Genomic DNA, 19,597 nt, shown 5'->3' with positions numbered 1-19,597 from the left:
ATTTTATTTTATTTTATTCGTCGTCATCCTAAGGGTAGGACACCCATCCTGCAGTCATCAATGAAGACTAAAAGTAAGTATATTTTTATATCTACAATTTTTATAATAACTTCAATGGTTTTTTATTAAGACGATGACATTAATTGTTCTTTTTCTTTTTCTGTTTCAGAACATCATTGCAATCGAGCGCGTAGGCAATGAGGTACTCGTGTGTTGTATCGTGTTAAATTAAAATATAAAATAATCGGAAAGTAGAATCAGTGTTGATCGTCGCATGTTAAAAAAGTTTCGTTTGCTCGGGTAAAGAAACTCCGTAAGTTTCTTTTATTCGGTTAAAAAGTGTGCTCATCGTCATCTTAAGGATAGGATATCCATCGTGCATTCATCACTGAAGAATAAACGTAAGTCAATTTTCATATTAAACATTTTCTCAATACTTATAATAATGTTTTTATATATCACTGGTCTACATAATCTTGTTTTTATTTTTATTTCAGATCATCGTTGGAGAATACTGTCATTTTATTAATTAAATTCATTTGTAAATTCATTTAACACTAGATTTTTTCATTATTGTTGCTTTTACTATTTTTAAAAAACTTACAAACATTGTTTGAATAAAGAAATGAGTAGAGGGGAGGAATTAATATTTATATATATTTCATTATTGCATTCAAAATCAACATATATTTTAAAAAAATAATATTTAAATTTTATAAATATGTAGCATATATAATATATGTAGCAAAGAAATATGAAATTATTTAAATTGGTTTATTGTTAGTTTATAAATCTAGTGTTAATTGAATTAACTGCATGTAATGCAGTTGTAGAGTCAGTGCATTGCCATCGTCATCCTAAGGGTAGGAGACCCGTCATGCATTCATCAATGAAGATTCAAAGTGAGTATATTTTTCTATTCCATAATTCCACAAACATTTTATTGATTTTTAGTAATAGTAATGATATTAATAGTATTGTTTTTTTATTTCTGTTTCAGATTGCAATCGTGCGCGAAGCAATATTCGGGAGTGTTGTATCGTTTAAGTAAAATTAATATCACAGATTAAAATCACTTTCGCTCGTTCATTTCAAATCGTTCGTGTTACGCGATTGCATTAGAAATTTTTCATATTAAATTAACTGCGACCAATACAGTGCAATTGCATTAGAGTTTGTTCGAGTAAAATTATATTTTTACCTTTAAACAATCATACAGACTGTTCGCGTATTAGAGTCAGTGCATCATTGAAGATTTTGATACTTGCATTGACTGTGTGCAAAGCAGTCTTTGGAAGCAGTTGTAGAGTCAGTGATCGGGCGCATAATAAATTAAAATCATACGCGAATTAGAATCAGTGTTGTTCGCCGTATAATAAAATTTCGGTTTCGCGATAAGAAACTCATCTATAGTTTCTTATTTTCGTTAATACCGCGTTTTTAGATTCACGCGAGGTGCATCACCATGGTGCAATTGAGCTGCATCTCATTGGAATGCATTGTAAGTATTCATTTTTATTAACATTTCATGCGATTTTATTTCATATGATTTAAGATTTGATTGCAGATAACTTATTGCTTTGTTTTATTTTATTTTACAGATATGACAACGGATTTTCTTCCCTTTCAAAGATGTGGGATGAATTCTTCGATGGATCATCGATGGATCTTCGATGAATCTTCTTCAATACTTGCTACGAAGTAGGAGTGTTTTGGAGCCACCGTAGAACTTCTAATGCTAATTGTTCATATTCTATATATGTGTTATTTTACTATGCCACATATATGTGATATAACAGTTGGTAACGAGTGAGTCAAAAAATTTAAAGTCCCTCCAGTGCTCAATCATGCCGAGGATGAAAGGTCCTAATCGGCACGAGTTACTGGTTGTAATTATTTCAATCAATTATTGACGAGCACATGAGTAATTCTTTTTTAGGAATAACTCATGAAAACTGTATATTTCATTATATATTTTATTAGTTCAGGATAGGTCTTCTTGTCTCATCGGTTAAATTTATTTAATTTAACAGTGTAATTTTGATTAATGCACTTTCTTGTGCACTTTGTATTTTGCTCGCGTTAGTATAGTAGTAAAATCGAATATTAATTTATTTATCTCGCGTCCTGAAAAGCATGTAATATTTGTCTTACATGCATTGCTCCGTACTTAATTTATCTAATCGCGATTAATTTCGATACATCAATACTTCGATATTATAAATACATGAGCAAGAAGACAAACTAATTCGCGACGGATAGATTCTTGCAGTTAAGTGGTGGCTCAAAGCCCAGTTCTTTTATTAGAACAGCCAACTTAATGAAAGGAGTCGTCCGAGGTTTGTAAATAAATTAAAAGATATTAAAAAAGATATTTAAARACTTTAAAGTTATATATTATTTATGAAATAAATTGTAGAGTCCTTAGCCGCTTAGATGAATTTTTATAAAATTGTATATTTATGTATTATGTATTTATGTGTATTTAATCACATTTTTTTAGATCAGGATTTTCAGCTTCTAATGTACTAATCTCCCGTTTCTCCCCCCTATACTTTCTGCGTCTCATCTATGCGTGTGCCCAGGGTTTACACGTATGGGTGAGAAACAGTTAGTGTGGGTTTAGTTTTAAGTAATTCCCCTATTGGCGGCTGTCATTGTGCTAGTGGTTGCACGATGTACTTTACACCTGTATGTGCGTATTAGGTAGTGTTTTGTACATCGTTTCGCGATAGTTTTTAATTATTGCATCATTCAATACTTGGAGTACTACTTGTAGAATCATTTATTGTATGAAAAATACGAATATTTGTATTTTTATATTTTTATTATAAATTTGTCTATTTTTTTTTAGTAATATATAAAATCGTTTTGAATGGTAGAGTTCCCAAATTTATTTGTGGAGATTTTACAATACTTGTATTATATTAGTATGCATATATACTAGTATGTACCAGTATTTTTGCATTAGTCATTATTGCAATAATCACTAGCCTTGGCAGACGATTACAGCAAAAAGTACGTATACCCATAAAATTAGAAAACACGCGTTTGAACTAGGGTGTCGGAGGTGCCCCGGGGCATGCTCTCTAGTTTAGGCTTTTGCACCCTGGTGGTATGTGAGAGAATCGTGGAGTGTGTGGGTGGGTATGCAAGTATGTTTGTTCTTTTTAAATATCGGTAATTGGCAGGCAGGTAGCATACTTTTTAGAGCGAATGTGAAAACTTTAATTTTAAGTAGGTAGGATCCAGGAAAGGCACTAGGCTTGCTTCCACTCCGGAGTGGAAATTHCGCCTCCTGGTTTATACAGAATTGTCACAAAATTATTTCATTTCATTCTTTTACGATTGCTTTGTAATTTTATTTTGTGATTCTTTTGTAATTCTTATGATGTATCATGATTCAAAGGGATTTGCAACGTTTTGTAAGATTCATTTCTATTTCGATTCTATCTCGAACGAGATAGAGTCGAACAAATTCGCGAATTCTTTGATGATTTTGATACTTAGTTTTAAGCATTATAATTAACACTTCGCACAATCGTTATTTTCTCTTATAATTAGAAATATTTTATATATAATTTAATATGTAAGGAATGAATGAAATGAAAATATTGCAAGAAAATGCCTTACATTTATTGCATTATTTATTTCTATTTCATTTTATTGCTTGACATRAAAAGTGCGACGTGTTTTTAGGTCATCGATTATAATTATCTGCTTGGACATTCGATTAATTGTGTTCCTGCATATGTGTATGGTCAATGAACTCTAAGTTCATTGATGGTTCACAGGCTTTAATAATTAACGGAAAATGTAAATTAATTTTTTATTAATTGAGAATTAGAATCATCAAACAAAATACGAGTTAATTTGCAAAAAAAATACGAGAGATCTTATCTCGCTTGCGCGTAGAAAATGTCCAATTGCAGTTTTCAGGAATGAAGAAAGAAGAGGCTAAATGCCGAAGAGGCTAATGCCGAAGATGCCTCCACAAATTTGTGGTATCAAGTGGGCAACTATTTGCTATAGAGTTATTTTCAAAGGTTCGACAGCAAGTTCGAACTTTTTGAGAATAGCTGTCTAGTCACATTTCATATTTTATTGTGTTACTTTTTTGCTCGTCACTAATTTGTAGTTGTAATTGGAGATGATGGACCATTCCATCTCCTTGGGACACCAAAGTCGTGTCTATATCGTCATAAGATGCATAAGTGTTTAGTTAGAGTCAAAAGTATTAAAATTTTCGTAATATTAAATTTTCAAACTTAAATAACGATCGGTAAAAATTACAGTAATTTCTCTTTTCTTATTTTGTTTTTGAGATTTTTCTCTATGATTGTGTTTTATTAAATTTGTAATTTTTCTGTTCCATATAATGCAATTTAAAAGTATTTTATAATAATTAATAGATATTAGTTTTTGTAGTCACTTAATAATTGTACTTTTCCTATTTCTTTATTTTTATATATTTTATGTAAATGTAAAATCACGCATTTAAATTTTATTTTATTGCAACGGTAAATAGAGATTTGTGATTAAAATAAATAGAGAATTCAGTTGAAAAGTGCATCTGTAAATTGGACGATTAATGTCAGGCAGTTGTATCACTTGACTGTATGACTAATATAGTTTTCTTTTTGTTACAGGTTATCATCGTTGGATTTTACAACAACTCTTTGAGATTTGTTCTATTTGATTGCTTTAAATGTATACTTTTTAAAATAAATGTATAACTGCATTTTTGAAGGCACACACATTTTTCACACTAAAATTAAATGCAATTATTTAAAATTCTATAATAAATATATAAATTTAAATATTTCTATATAGATATGTACCAAAGATAAAAATAGAATAATAAGGATTTCGTCAAGAATTTTTCTTTTCTACAAGTTAGATATTTAGTAAAACAGATTTTAAACTCTGCCAGTAAAACAGATTTATTATGGGCGGTAAAACGGATTTATCTCTTTTGGTGAAACAGTTTTAAACTTTGTCAGTGAAACAGATTTATCTGGGTGGGTAAACAGACATGGAATCGTAGTCAAGTAATCCCTAATACGGTATAAACTGCAGGTTATAATATGGGAGGTTAGCATTTGAATTATTTATGTACTTTTGTATATTTTTTTTTTTTATAAATTCTATACATAATTTACATAGTAGAAGAGAACAGAATATACATTAACAAAAGTTTACTCAATATTTGTTTTTTCGTCGGTTTTTCTACAAATTTGAATAAATAGATGCTATGTGTTGCATATTAAATCTGGAAATACGAATTATTGTTAAACACTCTCTCTCGTTTTGCTTTTGATTAAAGAAAAATTACTTTAAAATAAAATTATTAAAATATAATATTTTATGTTACTTGCTTGGTTAAACTGTTACAGACAATGATTCAATCGATGATTAGGATGATCATTATGATGATTACAAATATTCAATGTTCTTTCTGGACAAGCGGGATGATGAAATTTCTGAGACAATAAATTTTTCTCATTTTTCAATGCTTGCCTCCCATAGATGCCATATTTTTTTACATCCTTGTCCCTAAGTGTACCGTTCTGCTTCATAGCCATGTAAATTTGTTCGAGTATACCATAACTTCTTAGAAGAAAATCACGTTGAACTAATGCGGTTACTCTTTCTCTTTCTTCAGATTCTGATATTATTTCAGGTTCAAAGGAAGAGAGAACTTTGTTTGAATTTTGTGTTAAGTTTGTTGCTTTTTGCTATTAAGTTGGAAAAATTATATTAAATATATTATATATATAAATAATGATTTTTTTAATTATATACATATTGTCGCGGGATTCAAGTGTAATAGTCTTTAATAATATTAATCATTTACTATTACTTATTTTAAAATTTTTAATACATTATTTTCAAAATTTAATAAAATCTAGACGCGTGCTGGTAAAATAATAAATATTATAAATGATCAATATATATCTTGTGAAAAACAATTTATAAAACAAAACACAAAATTCGTTTCAAATCTTACTGGTATCATCTTTTTGAAATAAGTAAAAGATTTGTGTTCCAATCGTTTGGTAATATTCTTCTGCGGAACATTCGGGCTTTCAGGTGTTAGTTTCTGATCACACCATCTGCCATTAATCCTTTTACTCTCTTGTTCTCTTAATCTGATCTAAAAATTGTAAAAAGTAATATTAATTTACAAATATTTTATTAATATTGCAATGATCAATAATCGAAAAAGGAGGTGATTTTGTTTTTCGCCATAAAAATACCCAATGATACTAGTTTAATTTTGTAGATTACAAAAATCTGCATTTAATAGTTTTATTTTTTCTAGACTAACTTCCTTTTCTTCTCTCTGAATTTTAGAAGCTTCCTCGCGTGCACGTGAGGCTACAGTCTCTTGGAAGACTGTTGTGCCACTTTGTTTGAAAAATTGTTGATATTTATTATCATCGTTGCAAGGATATACTCGATGAAAATTACCAATATGATCGTCCTCCCATTTAAATTGTCTTTCGATATAATATCGATCATTTTTTTCCAATTTCGATACATTAGTCATTGTATTATCATGATTTGAGCTAAAATAACAATAATTCATTCATTTTTTAACTTCGAATTTTTATCACGGCTTTCAAAATAAATAGTTCAATTATTGTTTCGATTTTTATTTTCGTACTTAAAATCTTTCAACGTAACACCCTGAAGTAATCGATCCCTAATACGTCTTCTATCTTCTTCAATGATCTTTTTCTTATCGCACTGTTGAAGATTCAACATTTCAAAGGTGTCAATCAACAGAGATTCCTTAATATCTTTGTCAATTTGTGCATCTGTATGAAAACTCGGTGAATGATTGACCTATTTAAAAAATGGTTACTCAAATAATATCAATGTTCTAATCTTCATTTGTTATACTAACTTCTAACAGATACGGTCTTAGTTTCCAATCGAGTAAGATATCAAATCCTAAAAGTTCAAAACATGCATAAGTTCTGTCATGCGTTGGAAAACATGTACGATAACTGTGTTTAAGAACAGGATGTGCAGCAAGTATAGTTTTTATAATAATCTCGTCTATTTTATTCCATAAATCGTCAACGTCGATGTTTTTAACTTTTAACCATTTCAATAATGTCGAAATTTTCCTAAATAAATCAAATTCATTTATTGTAGTTGATCTAGTATTAAAATACTATTCAAATCAGATATTACATTAAGGATAATTATCATATTAATTCTTTCATTTTATATAGAATAAAAATACTAACCTTTTGCTACCAATTTCTTCGTCGACGATGTACATACGACTGTGTTTATTAACAGCGTAATTAGTTAAATGCATAAAAACGTTGGAAGTGTTATGACAAGATGGTTCCTTGTATCTACTTGTAGCAAATCTAACGAGGAAAATCTTCGGATCATCGAATGATAATTATTCGAATGATTTAATTACCTTGCTAGGCCATCATTGTAGACGTAAATTCGAAGAGGCTCGCACGATGTTATCAATGTATAGATACGAAGATCAAATTTGTATCCGTCTATCAAATAAGGCTGGAATATATAATAAATTATTTGTTACTTAACATATTTTTAACTTTCATTTAACTATATTGATTAATTTTTTACCCTAGAAACATAAACTTGGCAGATCAAACGTTCGTTTGGCTTAACATCTTTCAAACTTCTTGTCAAGTATATCCCACGGCCTTGACAACCAGTATCCGGTTTGATTATAAAAGTTTTAGATCGATGTAACTTCGAGTAAGCAATAGCTTCCCCATGACTATAAATTTCAATAATTTTACATTTTACAAATAAATAATTACGATTGAGAAAATTAGGACAAGTTGATACATTGTAGTTATCTGCATAATTCGATCACTATTAGATGTTTTTTTATTTAAAATACAATTGTTTAACTTACTCGGCAGGAAAACACCAAGTTTTTGGGAAAAAATTATAATCCTTTGGGAAAAGTTTTAGCATACGATTAAGATTTCTAGCAAGTAAATCTTTCCTACAGATTTCTGTCATCCCAGGAAAATGATTGATCTTTTGATATCTTTTCATATCCTTGGCACGTTCTATACTGACACTGAGATCTGTCCAATACAAATTCCAACTACTGTCTTCTGTAACTTCTTTCATTCCAAATCGTGTTGCTACGCGTCTTACTACTTCGTATTTGCAGTTATTTGTGCAAATTGTTAAGTATCTATCAAAGAGAAGATTTATTATATCTTATTCTCCATTTGTTAGTTATATTTATTACAAAAAAATTGAACAAAATTTATTCGTTTGTAATTGTATTGGATTGAATCATAACGTGTCTTAGGTTGATATAAAGGGTTTCTTATTGATAGGTGTGTGTGTATGCATGTGTGTTACCTTCGTTTCTTTTTCTTTTTTGTTTTCGAATTTTCAACATTAATTTTTCTCGATTCAGTATCACTCTCTGCACATAAGATATCTGCCAACAAATTAAAATATAATACCGAATAAATAAAAAAAGGTTTATAAAATAATAAGAATAATTTTATATATGTACATATATACCTCTTTCAGTATCTTTAGTAAAGTGTTTGAAATCATTTCGAATGAGAGTTTTAGAATAATTATTATTACAAATAGATTCACCAAATTCTTCGTAATGATTTTCACGTAAATTTCTTGGTACAGATTTAGCACGAATTTTTGGCACGTTCAATACCGATAGATTATGTTTGGTAATATTTTCAAAGATGTTGTTCATGACAAAAACTTATCATTTCTCTTCTGTATCGAGTCCTTGTTGTCTCGTACATCACTCTCTGATATTATTCTTCTATATTTTTATGCACGGGATGTTAAATTTTTAAATTCATCATTGTTGTTCTCAAAGTATTAGCTAAAAGTATGTATAGTTTTTTTTTGCTTTATCTTTTCGATACGAAATATAATTTACGATCACGACCTGTATCTGAAAACTAACGCGAACGAATAATCAGGACGATAGGATCTAAGTTTATTCTTTATACTGTCACCAGATAAGTTAGATACATTATGTTAATCGATTATCGTTCATTTGTCATTCTCGATTATTTATTTGTTTGAGATTTCAATTTAGTGTCAAAGTAACTTGATTTTATTTAGAAAAATAGAGAAAATAAATGCAATTATTATATTTTATTTAAATAAAATTACATTAGTTATATTATCGATCTTTTATTTTAAGGAAAAATGTCGTAAAAATAATTCACTCTTTCGGTTATATTAGAAAAAAATATATCCAATATTTTTCTAATTAAAGATAATAAAATGGGTATTATTATTGTGTAGAAACGGATTTCATTTTTAGAAGTATTTTACTTTAATTAATTTTTAAAATTAGATCACTTGGATAATTATCGATACACACACACACATATAAACGATAGTCTAGTGGAAAATACTTTAAACGTGTCCGATCTTTTCGAGATATTACCGTGCACTGCGGTATTGTGTGTGCGAGAGCTATTTCCATAGTTTGTTTGCTTCAATTAGATTGTTGCTGACGTATTTAGAATTTCTGCAGTCTCGTATCACGTGCACGAAATCATAAATAGGTCAATGTACCTTTGAACTTATAGTAACTATCCTTCTTTGAACTATCACTTTCGTATTTATGCATGTATGTGTATCTCTAATTATACTTTCTTTTAATTAGTTCTTGTTTTCTTATTTCTTTCTGCATTCAACTTTTCTGTTATAGGATTTTTTTTATTATTAGCTCATTTATTCATACAGTTTTTATTTACAATTTTATTTAAAAAATATTACAATTTAGAAATTTGATTTTTATTTCGATTGAGATTTTGAACAATTTCAACAACGTCGAGTGCACATCCCCAGCTCAAAGTTAAACCAGCACCACCATGACCATAATTATGAATCACCTAATTGTAAGTTAACAAATCTTATCGAGTTTATACATATAACAAAAAAATGGCAAGAGTAAGAGAGAGAGAGAAAAAAACATAGTAATAGATAAAATTAAATATCGATAAACTTACGTGACACTTTTTACCATTTTTTCGGATATAAATTTCTGATTCTAAACGAACTTTTGGTCTTCCAGGTCGCAGGCCAACCCATGATTTTATAATCTCAGCTTTCTATACGAAGAAATAATTATTTTTACGATATTAATTTTAAATATTTATTAACAATTGTTATATATATAAAGTTTGTGGGCTAAAAGTTATTAGGTGATTTTAAAAATTAATTAATATTTGTTGAGATTTGCTAAACTAAAATTTTCCTCTCAGATTGAACGACTAGAAGCTTAGTAAAAATTTGATATAATTTATAAAGAATAATTCCTATAGAAATTGTTGTTACATTTAAAGTTTTATTTGTTACCTTTAAAGATGGAATCATACGATGACATCCTTCGTAAATAAATTTAGAATCCTCATCTCGTACACGAAGATCATAATCATTTACTTGATGAGTTCCACCTAAGACGACATTATTTATACTGAAAATAACAAATTCTTTGAACATTAAAATAAGATTGTAGAGTGTGTCAAAATATGTGAACAGAAAGAAAAGATTAAATATTAATTAATATTGTATAAATAATACTTTGGTATGATATAATTGCAATGATCGTCGTCCACCAGGATACAATGCATCACCCATGGTGCCTTTACCTAAATAAATAAATAAAACAATAAAAAAAATTAATGACGAAATGAACAAGAAAAAGATTGATTTTTAATAACACCTATAAAAACTTTTAGCTTATTTAGAAATGTTTGTATTTCTATATAATATGCATATACATATGTATATACTTATGTATGTGCATATATAAGAAGTATACAGTTACCTTAGAAACTTGACCTCTCACAGCTGTCATAGTGTCGTCATTGACGAGTTCTCGTGCACCAAGACCACTGCAATTTATAACAATTTCATAGCCTTCCTCAATTAATTCACCTAAGTCACGAATCTTTCTTCTCTTCAGTTCGCCACCCAATGCGACAAATTTATTCGTCAGCCAAGGTAAAAAGTATGTAGGCTCGCAAGTATATGTCACGAAATTCCAACCATTTCTAGAATTAGTAATATTATATTCGTAATAAATTAATGTTAATAATTTATGTATAAAAAAAAAAAAGAAAAAAGAAGAACTTTGTTTTATCATATTTTTCATTGATATTATTTAACAAATATAATACAAGGTGTTTCGTGATATGTGATACTTGTTTCAGGAATGAATAAGGAATACTAAAAACAATGTAGAAAGTTAATGAAAACACGTACACATAATTGGCTTTATGTTCCTTGTTCAATTTTGTTAATTCATCCGTAGTTAAATGATGAACACCATAAACTAGTTGTAGCCATGATAAATCATTATTTATTTCACTGGTGACACGAGTTGTTGGTAAAAGGGAGAGCCCAATTTCTTTAGATAGACCAGATTTCCAAAATTGTTCAAACAAACGATGCGTTTTTCCGGCCCATTTTCTAATACGAAATTGTATTTCATTTTTCAAGTTAAAGAAATGAACGATTTTTAAAATGAAATCTCGCAATAATATTAATTGTCGGTTCATAAATTCACACTGATAATAAAACATCGAAATAAGAACAAAAGAAATGCATTTATTCGACGCGACAAAATAAAACTTACAAAATATCTTCTTTCGAAGTATCACCGAGTAAAAATGGTCCCCAAAGACCAGCACTTCCATCACCTGTTGTATTTGGTGAAAAAATATCCGAAAATATAGTCACCTGTAGCTCAGGATTATTTTCTTTCAATGCAAATGCACTCGTTAATCCGATAACACCTGCTCCGACAACTGCAACGCGCATTTTTTATTTTTCTTTATCTTAATTTACAAATAAAAAACAATTCCAATTATATAATTAATAAATATTCGCGTAAGAGAGACAGTAAAAGCGAATAATTGTTTACGAGATGAAGTTCGAATTATGACTGACATTAAATGTCACTTTGATAAAAATAAATTTGATGCAAACATCATCTCTTATCGAAAATTATCTTTTACTCGTTAAGCTTTTTACTTTCCACTTGACTTACATACATTCGATTAATTTAATCTTATAATTAGCTGAACTGATGTGTGTAAATAATATACACAAATACATTAAATAATCATAATTTATTTATTTATTTTACAAGAATAATGAAACAAATAATTAAACTGATTTAAATAATCCAATTCTTTTGTCTTTTTTCTTTTTTTTTTGACTTCGATTTAAGATTTATTCAATAAATCAAGATATATATTCACACACACACACACACATGAATTGAATTAAAATAATTTATTATATAAATGAATATGAATATATATATTCAATATATATATGAAAATTATATAAGAAATCTTCTTTTTATATCTAATTTTAACGATGATTGTAGCACATTTACGACTTTCCGTATACTAAGCATAATGCCTTCTTTAATTACGGCTGGATTATGCTAAGAATATGGGAATCGTCAAGGCGACATTCAATGATTTCATTGAATCATATCGGTCAATTCAGTTTCGATGATATTCTCGTAATCTCGTAGTCAATAAAAAGAGCATAATACCTTATAATTAATTTAACAAAGAATTAATACTCTGTTTATTGATAACGTGACACGAAAAGAAAATGATTATATTCACATAATCTAATATCTTAATAAAAAAAAAAACAAACTCATATTCTTACCTTACGATAATGCACAAATTTTCGATTGAAAATAATCAAACGCGACGCGTTAATTCGTTCACGTAATTATCATCGGATTTAATTTATGAATTTTTGTTATAACGATAATGAATCCCTTTTAAATTTGGAATAACTGTAAATGAAATTTTCTTAATCGATGCAGAAGAAAATTCAATTCACTCGGTTGTCGATCGTGTCTGATGTTAAACTGAATGACGAAGATGCTGTCATGAAAACGTCGACAAAGATTACTAAGAGAGTTTTAGATATAAAATATTTGTTTACACGTTATTCGAGCCTACTCAACCTACTCGCCCTTATAATCAAAACTAAAGATCCTATCAATGTTTTATTACAACGCGTATGGTCTCCAACGCGATGAATTACTCCTTTATTTTTTATAGTCATCAATTTTCAAACGGTATCAATGTGCGGTCTCATTGATGTAATAAATGAACGTATGCAATTAGTATACCAAAAGAAAAGGTTGAGTACCTCTGATATATATACGATCCCACTAGCCATAATATAGCCCGGAAATGCGATAAAGGGTGGCAAGTGATAGAATCAAGCATGCAATAGTATTATATTTATAAATGTGTGTCCCTACTTCGTAAAGAATAAAGAAACAAATAGAAAATTAATTTCAATAAATAAATAAATCTTTCTATAACGTAAAAAATGATTATGAGAGATAAATGAAATAAAATAAAAATATCATTAATTAATATTGTCATCCATCGGTTGCTGAAATTTCATATTAATTTTTTCATATCTCTCAAGGAATTATTATATGACAAGGTAAATGTGAAATAAAAAAATAAAAGGTAATCAACAAAATGTATAAATTGTCATTAGGAATTGATATTAAAAAATTTCATTGAATTTGTTGATTAAAAAAAATTAATTAATTATAATAATTGTGTCACCTTCTCCGATCGTTGATATCTTGAAATTATTTTCGTTTACATTCTTTTTGTGGCAACAGGACGCCTTGATACCTAACACCATTTACTTCCATTCCAAGAACAAGAACATTGCTGGAATCTTTAAAACAAAAAGATAATGTTTAAGATCTCTATAATAATTAAATGAATAATTTTATATTTGAAAATATTGAAACAAATAATTGTACCATGTTCTTGTAATGGTTTTCTTGTAGTTGATAGATTAGTATTTGAAAATGGTTGATCTTGACCAGTCACTGTCGAGGACCTCATTGGAGACCTTTTTATAATTTTGTTTTTTAATTATTAACTATTATTTTTTAAAGATTATCATTGATGGTATCATTAAAGTATAGCTAATTGTTTAGTACAATGCAACAAACATTTTTCTAATTATATGTAAAAGATTAAAATAATTTATTAAAAGTGTTGCTATATCAAATTTACGAATACCTTTGCAAATAAATATAAAAAATAATTGCACAAGATATTATAGTAAAATAATTAAATAATATTTGTAAATAAGAATAATTAGTAATTATATACCCTTGTTTGTCTTCTTTTCCACGATTATTATCCATAATGTTATACTCTTAGAAAGAAAAATTAATTAGTAAAGGTAACACAAAATTAATGACAAAAGAAAAAGATGAAAAAATGAATGGTCGTATCTATAAAATGAATTAATACGATCAAGGCAAAATAACTTTAACGAATATGCTCGCTACGATTCTTGATATCTTTAAGTAGTCCCCCCCTTCCAATCAGCGATCAACTTACACCTATTTAAAACACTTCTATCGATACCATAATCAATATTCTAACACAATCGAAATCGATTGAATGTATTCAACGTTTATATTTTGTCGAGGAACATATTTCTTCCTATTTTAAATGGAATAGTAAAATAATTTATTGTTTTTGTTTTTTTTCATATTTCAGTATTTTTCAAATGATTTCAAACTATTTTGTAATCATTGATTAGTGTTCCTTAACAATTTCTTGCACAGTTTTTTCCATCATTTCATTGACTATTCTTAGTGATTGATCAATCAGAGCTTGATGCATCCTTAACAGTTAAATTTGTAGATTGAAAATTTTCGAACTAACTTCCGAAATTTGATATAACAAATTTTTCTAAAAAATGCATCGAATTTCTTTTTTATTTGAATTCATATTTAAGATATAAATTAATCGTTTATCATGAGATATAAATAGTTATCATTGTTGCGATGTGCACCTGATCATAATAATTAAGAATGGTCGATGAATAAGTGATCATATTGATTGATAGTTTCGGATAACAGACACCCAAGTTAAAAGTGTTATTTGAAACTGTTGCTGAGTTGATTGTAAGGATTATGTCAGTTCTTTAACATTTATTTCATACACGTAATTTTATTCATTATCAATTAATATTGCGTTAGTAATATTTCCAATATTAATGTACAGGGTGTCGTAGTTTTAAAAATGTTTTAAAAATATTTTATTTAAGAGTTAGAATCTTTTCAAAATATGATATTTATTAATTATTTTCATAATTAATAATAAATTTTTAAAATGTCTTTCTTATATGCTTCTATTAAACATATAAGAATATTTCTTGCTCTTATAGAAATAATATTGGATATATTTAGAATAAATTCCTATAGCTGGGTTTCTATTTCTGTTACATTTTCGTAATCTCAATTTACATCGCGTAACCTTGTAAATGAAAGTTCTGTAAGTTAAGTAATGTAAATAGTAACAGTTAAATAGAATTATTCGTGTTCTATATTTGGCTTCGTTTAACGAATCTTAACCAAATCTATTGAATTTCAACGTTTAATTAATATTTCAAATCGGTAATAACTTCATAATTACACCGCAAGGTGTGCTCAGAGAGACTATATTAACATTTGCGAGCAGGTAGGGTCGAGTGTTTGAGTTTTAAGGACCAGAAGTGCAATACATTTAATCGAGCGGTGAACTTTTAATGTTTTTCCTGAAAAAAATTATAAGGTAACTGATCAGTTAATATTGTTAAATAATCCTTAATAATTAATACACTTTAATTTATGGTTACGTGTAAAAGTTTCTAATCAGATAGATTTTTCATGTTTCCTATTCAATGATAAAATCCTTAATACTATATAAAAAAAATAATTAATACTATTTATTTGAAAAATTAATGAAGTATTGTGTTGAAAAGTTTGGCTTCAATTTGAATTTTGGGTCAGCCGAAAATTTACGACGAAAACATGAGAAAATTATCTAGATGGTAACTTTTGCTCGTCACTGTATAAAATTATAATTATAAATACATATATTTATATATTTAAAAATTGTTTTTTTAGGTTAAAGTTAAAATGACCGAAGAAAGGAAAAGTAGTACTTCAAACACTCCAAAATTTGAAATATTAAAAAAACCGGTAAATATATTATTGAATATTTAAAATTATACGTTATAGGGATGTATTGTTCTTCTGTTGTGTATATGGTTTGATTTTTTTTTTTTTGGATTTCTTCACTTTCTTCTTCTTTTCCCTTATTCGATATAATAGGAATTTTCCATTTATTTATAAATTGTTTTATTGATATTTACAATTATTATATATATCTCGTGAAAAATTATGCTTCCTTTGTATCAATTAAGGGATATACTTTATATATTTATATTTATATATGCGATTATTAGATCAATATTTCTAATCATTTTTAGATTAGTGAGGATGATGAAATAAAAGCATTTTGTAAAAGATTACCGAAAATAGTAAGTGTTATATTGAACATTTAAAATTATACGTTTGTATTATTGTACGTTTAATATGATTTATTATTATTTTTCTTTTATATTTAATTTAATTCTTTTTTTTGTTTTTTTTTTTGTTTCTTCGTTTGCCTTTCTTCTTAGGAATTAAATGCTAATCTAACTGGTTGTCTTAGCGTGTCAACAGTTGTTAGATTATACGATCGTCACCCTTGCGAAGAAAAACTGAACAAATATTTAGATTATTTTCATTCGCCTAAAAGCTTTGAACGGTATATGTCATTCATTTTTAATTTTTTTAATTGTTTCTTTCTTCTTGCGACAAATCGTATTAGAGTTTAATATAAAATAAAAAATAAAACAAATAAGAGGAAGTTAGTGATAAACAATCTCTTACGTATTTTACACATTTTTTGTTTTTCTTTTTTTTTTCTTTTTTTTTCTTTTTATAAAATATAATATTATTATTATACTTTTATTTTTTTTCCCATAAATATATATATATATATATATATATATATAAATATATTTTACAATAAATTGTAATAATTATATATAAATAGTGGAAGTAAAGTAATGAAAATCGAAAAGGAAAGAGAACATACACGTTATCATTTTCACATAATTTATTATTATAATAGTTTGTTCTTTAATTGAATTTATTTTTGTCAAACAGATATAAAAAATTATATGCCATGAATGACTGGCTGATAGGAACCCCGGAATGCATTACAATCGCAGTTTGCGACGTAATCAGAGAATTCCTGGATGATAATATTTGTTATTTAGAATTAAAAGTTACACCGCAATTTATTGGTACAACATTGTCAAAGGAACAATATATTATGTCTGTGATAAATGCTGTTCGGTAAAGAAAAAAATATGAAAAATAATTAATTAATCAATAATTTTGTTATTAATAAGAAAAATGTAATATTAAAGTGTCTTTTTCTTTTATTTTAGTTTATCTGAAGCTATGCTACCACGAATAATGGTTAAAATAATATTTTCAATAAATCGTGCTGATAATTATGCAGACTGTTTAGACACATGCACATTGGTATTTAAATATTACAAACAGTATCCTGAATTAATTGTTGGTATTCAATTATATGGTGATCCCTTTTACAATAATTCTTATCTTAATCTTTTGAAAATATGTCGGGAATATGATTTAAAAATTATCATGAATTGTGCTGAGGTATATATAAATACTTTTATACAATCAACAGGGTGATTACAAAAGAAATATTGCATGATCAATGATTGGGGTCAACCATAAGTTGATATAAGTTTTTTAGTTTTAGAATTATGGTCTTTCAATGTTGGAATATTTCTTTGTACTCACGTTGTCGAATATATGATTTAATATATAAATGAAATATATAAATTATTATTATACATTTTATATAAATGTAATGTTGAGTATGTGCCAGTTATTCAAGGAAAGGTTTTTATAGATTCCTAACCATTCGGAAACGTGGGAAATGATTGATTTTAAACCTGAGAGATTAACTCATTGTACTTGTGTTCATGCTACTTTCAATGGCGCTGATTATCTGTTCGAAAAATTATTAGAATCTGAAATACCGGTTGGTTAGTAATTTGATATATTTTTCAAGATTAACATAATTTTTACGTTTTTTTCTTTACCTTCTTTTGTTTGTTTCTATTTAACAGAATTATGTTTGACTTATGATGTTGATGTCAATAACGTAACCACATACAGAGAACACATATTCAAATATTTATACCAGAACAAGCATCCAATAAGTATTTCTGTAAGTATAAACCATTATTTGGATTATATTTATATCAAATAGATATTAATTAAATCAATATTTATAGAAAAAAAAAACTGAGTGTGAAACATTGCACATATCAAATATTTTATTTCTTTTTTATAAAAATTACACTTTTGCACACATCGATATGATCTAATATGTGTATTCGTGGACGTTTTTATCATGTTACAGATGTTTAATAATTCGTAATAATAATCAAATTCGAACGTTTCTAATACAATACATTTGTATATAGGTTTTTATTATTTTTTTTTTTTATTTACAGACTAGAGATAAAGGAATTTGCAAAACAACATTGTCAGAAGAATACGCAATCGCGGCTATTAACTTCAATCTTTCAAAAAAAGATCTCTTAGACTTGTCGAAATCAACGATAAAACAAATAAGTATCAACGAGAAAGAGAAAGATATTTTATATCACATTTTTACAAATTTCGAACAGGATGAACAATTTGAAACGAAAATGTTTTGATATGAGATAAGTAATTTTATGATATATTAAAAATAAAAGAATATTATCGAATATTTCCATTATTCATGTAGCTTCCAAATGAATTAGTATGATTAGATTTTAATTTATATTAGCTTTAATTTATATAAAGTATTGAACAATTTAAATAATATTTTTCATCTTCATGGCAAATGGGATAATTTAATTCACAAAATGAAATAGTCTTGTGACAAATTATTCCTTTACATAAAGAGAAAAAGAGAGAGAGACAAAGAGAAAAAAAAAAGTATTTATATTGAACATACTAAATACATGTTTTCTGAAAATTGTGTTCTATGATAAATATGGCTGTTATATATTAATAAGTATAGTACTTATATATCAATTTAAAAATTTTTAACTATAATTACTCAAATCTTTCTAAATTATTATATATAATCTTATTACGTTTGCTTCATTAATTTTCCAATAATTAAGCAATAATTTTGACTCAACGTCTATAGTATTAGAAATTATTTCAGTCAATTAGTGTTTTATTTATATAACTCATTATTGGTAAGGTATTTGTAATTCCTATGGTGCTTTAATAGGTTAAGTTATATCAACAATAATACATAAAATAATTAATATTTTATTAAAATAATTTATTATTAGGCTCGATACCAAAGATAATAGATAATGACTGTGAAAAATAATATGACTCTAATGAGTTTATACCGTGGTGATACGATTTAATGCATTCAAATTATCTTTACGTAAATTTATAGCGCGTTATAGCTGACAATATAAAAAAAAACATAAAAAGAAAAGAATCATTTCGAAAGCTTTCACGTATAGTTTTTCATTTTTTTTAATTTTCATTACTTTTTAACTGTCATTTAAATTTTTTCATTTCATTTATTTTCATCGTTATTTTTCTTTTTTTTTTCTT

At 27.2% G+C, this 19,597-nt stretch overlaps 3 protein-coding genes and 1 long non-coding RNA gene across 4 annotated transcripts; 2 read left to right on the top strand and 2 right to left on the bottom strand.

Moving 5' to 3' along the window:
- Nucleotides 1-36: 36 nt before the first annotated feature.
- Nucleotides 37-236, top strand: LOC106785991. The gene is made up of 2 exons (XR_001381595.1): nucleotides 37-73; nucleotides 170-236. It is a non-coding gene; the product is annotated as an uncharacterized LOC106785991 (long non-coding RNA).
- A 5,073-nt stretch (nucleotides 237-5,309) lies between these two features.
- On the bottom strand, nucleotides 5,310-9,321 carry LOC106785990 (tubulin polyglutamylase TTLL13P-like). Its single transcript, XM_014746917.1, has 11 exons — nucleotides 8,554-9,321; nucleotides 8,386-8,467; nucleotides 7,922-8,212; nucleotides 7,624-7,780; nucleotides 7,448-7,548; nucleotides 7,263-7,391; nucleotides 6,914-7,139; nucleotides 6,671-6,852; nucleotides 6,332-6,572; nucleotides 6,011-6,157; nucleotides 5,310-5,738 (listed from the first exon to the last, which is right to left on the bottom strand). Exons 1-11 carry the CDS (start codon nucleotides 8,747-8,749, stop codon nucleotides 5,391-5,393), a joined length of 2,100 nt encoding a protein of 699 aa, XP_014602403.1. The 5' UTR covers nucleotides 8,750-9,321; the 3' UTR covers nucleotides 5,310-5,390.
- A 404-nt stretch (nucleotides 9,322-9,725) lies between these two features.
- LOC106785987 (D-amino-acid oxidase) lies at nucleotides 9,726-11,973 on the bottom strand. The gene is made up of 7 exons (XM_014746915.1): nucleotides 11,660-11,973; nucleotides 11,287-11,493; nucleotides 10,850-11,075; nucleotides 10,603-10,670; nucleotides 10,378-10,495; nucleotides 10,029-10,130; nucleotides 9,726-9,911 (listed from the first exon to the last, which is right to left on the bottom strand). The coding sequence occupies exons 1-7, from the start codon at nucleotides 11,842-11,844 to the stop codon at nucleotides 9,792-9,794; spliced, it is 1,026 nt and encodes a 341-aa protein (XP_014602401.1). The 5' UTR covers nucleotides 11,845-11,973; the 3' UTR covers nucleotides 9,726-9,791.
- A 3,596-nt stretch (nucleotides 11,974-15,569) lies between these two features.
- On the top strand, nucleotides 15,570-19,452 carry LOC106785989 (adenosine deaminase-like protein). The gene is made up of 9 exons (XM_014746916.1): nucleotides 15,570-15,662; nucleotides 15,998-16,072; nucleotides 16,363-16,413; nucleotides 16,555-16,682; nucleotides 17,087-17,278; nucleotides 17,374-17,611; nucleotides 17,871-18,006; nucleotides 18,091-18,191; nucleotides 18,481-19,452. The coding sequence occupies exons 2-9, from the start codon at nucleotides 16,010-16,012 to the stop codon at nucleotides 18,685-18,687; spliced, it is 1,116 nt and encodes a 371-aa protein (XP_014602402.1). The 5' UTR covers nucleotides 15,570-15,662; nucleotides 15,998-16,009; the 3' UTR covers nucleotides 18,688-19,452.
- The last annotated feature ends 145 nt before the right edge of the window (nucleotides 19,453-19,597 follow it).

This window comes from Polistes canadensis, unplaced genomic scaffold (genome assembly GCF_001313835.1).
Source record: "Polistes canadensis isolate GaletaPanama2010 unplaced genomic scaffold, ASM131383v1 scaffold_61, whole genome shotgun sequence".
NCBI lineage: Eukaryota > Metazoa > Arthropoda > Insecta > Hymenoptera > Vespidae > Polistes > Polistes canadensis.
This window is presented reverse-complemented; position numbering and strand designations above follow the sequence as displayed.

What these genes read in the sequence shown, in the direction of transcription:
- LOC106785990 (XM_014746917.1), bottom strand. Translation starts at nt 8,749, where the DNA reads ATGAACAACATCTTTGAAAATATTACCAAACATAATCTATCGGTATTG. An exon ending in TAAGACCGTATCTGTTAGAA is followed by an intron (nt 6,853 to 6,913) that starts GTTAGTATAACA and finishes TTTTTTAAATAG; the next exon opens with GTCAATCATTCACCGAGTTT. An exon ending in ATTTCAAAAAGATGATACCA is followed by an intron (nt 5,739 to 6,010) that starts GTAAGATTTGAA and finishes CCAACTTAATAG; the next exon opens with CAAAAAGCAACAAACTTAAC.
- LOC106785987 (XM_014746915.1), bottom strand. Translation starts at nt 11,844, where the DNA reads ATGCGCGTTGCAGTTGTCGGAGCAGGTGTTATCGGATTAACGAGTGCA. An exon ending in ACTTCGAAAGAAGATATTTT is followed by an intron (nt 11,494 to 11,659) that starts GTAAGTTTTATT and finishes ATTTCGTATTAG; the next exon opens with AAAATGGGCCGGAAAAACGC. An exon ending in GTATGATTCCATCTTTAAAG is followed by an intron (nt 10,131 to 10,377) that starts GTAACAAATAAA and finishes TTCTTCGTATAG; the next exon opens with AAAGCTGAGATTATAAAATC.
- LOC106785989 (XM_014746916.1), top strand. Translation starts at nt 16,010, where the DNA reads ATGACCGAAGAAAGGAAAAGTAGTACTTCAAACACTCCAAAATTTGAA. An exon ending in TTGAAATATTAAAAAAACCG is followed by an intron (nt 16,073 to 16,362) that starts GTAAATATATTA and finishes AATCATTTTTAG; the next exon opens with ATTAGTGAGGATGATGAAAT. An exon ending in TTATCATGAATTGTGCTGAG is followed by an intron (nt 17,612 to 17,870) that starts GTATATATAAAT and finishes AGGTTTTTATAG; the next exon opens with ATTCCTAACCATTCGGAAAC.